At 36.7% G+C, this 6,328-nt stretch overlaps 1 protein-coding gene across 1 annotated transcript in view; it reads right to left on the reverse strand.

Annotated features, from left to right (window-relative positions):
• LOC106871983 (translation factor Guf1, mitochondrial) overlaps window positions 1-2,800 on the reverse strand; it is a 46,405-nt gene extending 43,605 nt beyond the window's left edge. Inside the window, exon 1 of the mRNA XM_014918775.2 lies at window positions 701-2,800. Within this exon, the coding sequence (XP_014774261.1) occupies window positions 701-771 (71 nt within the window). The 5' untranslated portion in view covers window positions 772-2,800. The remainder of the gene's footprint in view (window positions 1-700) is intronic.
• Window positions 2,801-6,328: the final 3,528 nt, after the last annotated feature.

Below are 6,328 nucleotides of genomic sequence, written 5' to 3' on the forward strand. Positions count from 1 at the left end.
ATATATATATATATATGGGCGCAGGTGTGGCAGTGTGGTAAAAAAGCTTGCATCACTACCATTTGGTTCCAGGCTCAGCCCTATCAGAGCCTCGAGCAGACGAAAGCCTTGAGTGGATTTGGTAGACGGAAACTGAAAGAAGCAGGTCGTTTGTACGTATACCTGTATGTACATCTGTGTGTATCTTTGTGCCTGTGCTTGTCCCCCCCCCTCCTCTCGCACCACTTGACAACCGGTCTTGGTGTGTTCATGTGCCCGTAACGTAGCGGTTCGGCAAAAAGGGACCGATGAAATAAGTATCAGGCTTTAAAAAAATATGCACTGGGTTCGATTCATTCGACTAAAAGTTCTTCAAGGCGGTGCTCCAGCATGGCCGCAGTCTAATGATTGAAACAAGTAAAAGATAAAAAAAAAAAATATCCAAATTCAATCAAAAACGACCAGTCCAGAGTGTCGCATGTATAATCAACCCCAATCTACTTGTAAGAGTGTGTATTCAGTTTATACAGTCAAAAAGTCATCGACCGATCCTCTACCTGGTTACATGAGCTGCTAGAAAAAATAACCACATGTCCATCACGTTGTACCTTCTCGTCTTACTCGAAGAACTTTGAACCAAGGTTAGCCCGGTCAAGGTTGACACGGAGCTAAACAATTATAAACGAGGTGATCGGAAATTTATTACAAAATGTAAACTTACCGGTTCAATAAACTGAGCAATTTCTTAAAATTTAATTTCTGAGTTTTCGTAACATGTTTACATAAATTCATTTTGTATTTTGATCAACCGGAGCTTTAAGCGGTGACACACGGGAAGTGTTTCCTAGTTGTAAAAGTCCATGTCAGTTTCGTAAAGGAAGAATACAGAAAAATGGAAGGATGTTATTTTACGAAATAGTATTATATTATACTACAAAGCTAGTTGATAGATATTTCCTCCAGTTTAGTTCTATGATATCTGTTCTCTTTCTTATGTACGTTCTTTTGAGATTATCTTTCTTTTCGATTGATTCGCTTCTGCATTTCTCTCCTGTCCCGGCAGAAGGAGAGCCATTATAAAGTAGCATTACTTGCTAGAAAGAGCAGCCAAATATTCTTCATATCACGTTTAAGCATCTTAAAACAACAAACAGCATAATCTGTAATATAACCCGAGAAACAAAATGCCTGGAATTCTTTTTTTGTTATAGATTTGCTTTGCTGACCGAAAGTTAAACAATAAAACCAAGGTCAACAATTTCAGAGGAGAGGTAGGTTGATTACATCGACCCCGAAAGGATGAAAGGCAAAGGTGACCCCGGCGAAATTTGAACTCAGAATGTAAAGTCGGATGAAATGCCGCTAAACATTTTGTCCGGCGCGGTTATCTACTCTGATTTTGTTTTCTAATAATATTCTGAAAAATGGATATTTTAAAATGAAAACTTCCATAAATATTTTTCAGATGGTGTAAATTACAGTTATGTCGGAATAGGTATGACAAAAGGAAAAAAAAAAAAGGGGCGGGGTGTCAGTTAGGGGGTGGATATTCTACACACCTGGAGTTTTGTTTCTTTTGTTTTTATCTTAACACTTTTACTTGTTTCAGTCATCGGATTGCGTCCATGCTGGGGCACTGCTTCAAAAGGTTTAGTCGTACAAATCGACCCCAGTATTATTTTTAAGTCTGGGAGTTATTCTATACTCTTTTACTTGTTTCAGTCATTTGACTGCGGCCATGCTGGAGCACTGCCTTTAGTCGAGCAAATCGACCCCAGGACTTATTCTTTGTATGCCTAATAGTACTTATTCTATCGGCCCTTTTGCCGAATCGCTAAGTTACGGGGACGTAAACACACCGCCATCGGTTGTCAAGCGATGTTGGGGGGACAAACACAGACACACAAACACGCATATATATATACATACATACGACGGGCTTCTTTCAGTTTTCGTCTACCAAATCCACTCACAAAGCTTTGGTCGGCCCGAGCCTATAGTAGAAGACACTTGCTCAAGGTGCCACGCAGTGGGAGTGAACCCGGAACCATGTGGTTGGTAAGAAAACTACTTACCACACAGCCACTCCTGCGTCTGTATCTTTTTACTGAACCGGTAAGTCACTGAGACGTAAATAAACCAACAGTGGTTGTCACATAGTGTTAGACACACACACACTCTCTTTCTCTCTCTCTCATACACTCTCACACATACATTAATATGAAGGGCTTCTTTCAGTTTCCATCAACCAAATCCACTGAGAAAGGTTGGAATAAAATACAAAGAGCTTGTGACAAAACCGACAAATATCTAGGAATGATGTCTGTAGAGGCCACAGCCCATGGAGAACTAGCCCGTAGATTTAAGAAAGCTCCGAAGGAGACCAAACTCAACATTAAGATCGTTGAAAAGCCAAGGAACTCCATCAGATCACAACTATGTAGGACGTATCCCTTTTAAAATACCAAATGCACCAATGATAACTGCATGGTATGTAGGATTAACCCTGGCATTAACTGTAGAACTAGAAACGTAGTCTACAACATAAGGTGCATAGAAGGTGCTTGTAAAGACAAGAAAATGACATACATTGTTGAGACATCTAGGAGCATTGTGGAAAGACTAAATGAACATTTGAGACAATATGATAAAAAAGAAAACAGTCCTCCTTACTCTACCAACATGCTAAGGACCAACATGGAGGCAATCTGGGTCAACTTGACATCTGCACTTTATCCAAGCGCCCGAAGGACTCAACACTCAGACAAATACAAGAGTGCATCTTCATAAATAAAACAACCTCAATACTAAATAGGAAATATAGGTAGTAGGTAATAATACCCCCATTCCCACACTTTATATGCATATACAGGTAGAATAGTTAGTGGGCTGTTACGTAGATGCATGTGTGTATGTGTATATATGTGTATATGTATACGCATACGTATATTTATATACATATGTATGTAAGTTAATGGATATGAATGTAAACAGGAAGACATACAGACGGTTAGGTATATAAGTTATATGAACAGACAAGCACACATACAAACGCAAATGAATCACGTGACCATATACATACACACATCACTTCACACAAGGACACACACATATACACATACACAAGCAAACACACACACACAAACACATGAATATGCAGAATACATACATACAAATGTACACACATACATATATACATACGTGCACACACACACACACACACGCATAAACACACTTACAAGCATACATACATACATACATACATACATGTGTGTGCGCGAACACACCGACCCTCCACACATGCGCACAAACAAACAAAAAGAACGCAGCTCGGATCACGGACAGAGTCAACGACTACTGAAAAGATTGCAAGACGCCAGTGAAAATTTTAGGAAAAATAAATAAGTAAATGAATGGAAATTTTATAGGTGAGTGACTATCTCTTCCCAGACACAACAAAATATGCTTCAACACACGAATTCACATAAAGAATCTTGCAATCTAAATCTCCAAACGAAGTTAAGTGAATAATTTTTTTAATAAAATGAAAATTTCCAATGATATCGATATCAAGGAAAAAAAAAAAAAACGAAACAAAAAAACCCATCAGAATTGAATTTGTTGGTATGACAGTTGGATGTACTATAGGCCTATTTGTGAGGAAACAAAGTCAAGATGCATGAAATATCCGTCCCTAATCCAATTTATTTTTGCACGTGAAATTCCGATATAATACCAATTTACACCACCGAAAAGGTATTTGTAGAAAATTTAATTATTAAATATCTATTTTTCAGAAAGTTCTGAAGAAACAAAGTCGGTGGCGGCTGAAGGTGCATCTCTGCAGTTGTGCGTTGCCAAAATCCTGTTTTTTTGTGTTTATAAGTAATCACCTCCACAACTGAATACGATGATTTCAAGTTCAGTTCCCAGACAGTGAGCTGGTGTCTGGAACTCTGTCGTTATTCCTGCTACAAACTATTAACGACGGAGTTACCAGTTGTAACGACTAAGTTTAATGTCAAAATGCACCAGAGAAATAAATTAAGAAGAACAATATTAATTGCTTATCAAAATGGCCATTTATTAGGATTGTTATGACGTTACAATACAGAAAATAACTTTTTTTATAATTGTTTGTGTACACAAAAGTTATTTGTAGATCTGTCCATCTTAATATATAAAGCTGAAGTTGTGTGTCTGTATGAAGCCTTTTTAAAAGTTTATAGAAATCCACATTTTCCACTCTTTCGTAAATTTTTTTACATCAATGGAATTTTCTCGATGTGAACTTTCCAGTGCAGTGATTAGAGTTTTTAAATTCCGTTTACTTTGTGTGATCTAAGGAAGATTTGGCTGTTGTTTCAAGCAACTTTTATATTTCTTCCATTCTTACACACGCGCTCAACATAAAAATGTAGGGAGTAAGAGTAAAAGAGGGAGGGAGAAAGAGAGAGAGAGAGAGAAAGAGAAAGTGATATATACAAAGTCATAGATTAAACTTTCCTCTCAGTATTCTTTACCTATTTTTCGTAACAGATACGTAAAAACACACACAACCACACATACGTGATCTGTGACAACAACATACACATTGCTCTCGTTCTAGATAAAAGGAATGTAGGTAGATAGAAAGGATAACAAATCTACTCTTGCGCGTTGCTCAGGATATTGAGACAGTTGTGTTCTTCGACTAGACGCTGAGTGACCGAAGAGACGGGTCGACCCAAAGAGAAAGAAAGCTATTTGGCTTCACGAATTTATATTCTTCGTAATTGAATTAGGTCAAGCGAAAACAAAGGATTGGATTTCTCCTCTCTAATCAGCTTTGACCGATGAATGTCTAGAGAAAGATCAAGAGGTCAGCTTATTCGCATAAACTTTCCATAAACCAAGAAAGTTGGTAGCTGTTCGTTACAAACTGAATGCATTCATTTGGACAATTTCCATTTTCTTTCTCCCACTTAAGTATTTAATAAGTATGTGAGCATATGATCTGAATGAGTTTTTTCCCCCAAATATCTCTGCACACAAACTTTGCTAATAACTCAATTTATTTCCTTTATTGTTTATAAAGTTATCAAAATGTATGTTAAACACTTTATCCATTTACTTTGGCCTATAAAACGAATAAGATTTTTACGAATAATTGTCCTTATTCGAGCCGCACGATCAAGTTTGTGCTTCAATCCAGCCTTCATATATTAGACTGTTACTTGCTGATATAGAGAATGGCCTTGCCAGCCGAATTCGGTACCCTGGCATAAACAATGAAGATTGTGATGAAAGCAGAGGACAGGTCTCGGCCAGCATTAATAATATCAGAAAAGACAGCTTTCTTTTATTAGCTACAAGGGTTCATACATATATATATATATATAAATACAGTTATGATAAACCCTTGGAAGAGGTTGCGTGGCGTTCAATCATATGATAATATAAATATATTATTTATATTATTTATATTATTATATGATAGACTCTTCGTCCGTTTCGACGGTGACCATTCAGCTGTTCGGTCAACTGAAAGTTCAATTTACTAAATTAATGTAGCCAGTAAAAGAAACTTTTCTTTTCTTTGGCTTCTGGAGCACGTCCGTGGCTTTGAACCAGTTGAATACACATACAGACACGCATGCGCGCACACGTTTGTGGTTATTCGGTTATTGTCGTTTGAAAAGCATGCTAATGTTAATATTATTTACGGATACCATTTGCAGCTAAACATTTAGTCCGACACGCTAAACGACCTTGCCAGCTCACCTCCCACCCAGTAAAAATATATTGGGAAGAAAAAAGGGGTGCATTTTGGTTGTCTCACCCCATTAAAAAATTGGGTTCTCTCCCCTACTGAAAAAATTGTTTAACCCTCAATAATTAAAAAAAATGAAAATATTAATAAATATGAAAAGCGAAAAGAGTAAACATCTTATTGAATCTGATAATATATTTATAACAAATCATACACAACTGAAAAAATTAACAAACACGAAACTGAAACAATTAAACATTGAATCTAATAACATTTTTATAACAAATATTATTCCTATTGAAGAGGCCAAAAGTCAACAATTTGTTGAGGTATGGAATCAAAAGGATCTAATCCTTTTAATTCAATCTCTTGTCGCCACATAAACTCAATACTTTAGAGGGGAGATAACCCAATTCTTATGGCAATTTTTAATGGGGGTGAAATAACCAAAAAGTACTAAAAAGTGAAGTAGAGTGCAGTGTAGCAATTCAAAACGAGGGTAGGAGTTAGGAGAGTTTATGTTCACATATTCGACAATGGTAGAATGTATGCCGAGAAACTGAGAACCTGTAATATATATATATATATATATATATA

Source organism: Octopus bimaculoides, chromosome 6 (assembly GCF_001194135.2).
Source record: "Octopus bimaculoides isolate UCB-OBI-ISO-001 chromosome 6, ASM119413v2, whole genome shotgun sequence".
Taxonomy (NCBI): Eukaryota; Metazoa; Mollusca; class Cephalopoda; order Octopoda; family Octopodidae; genus Octopus; species Octopus bimaculoides.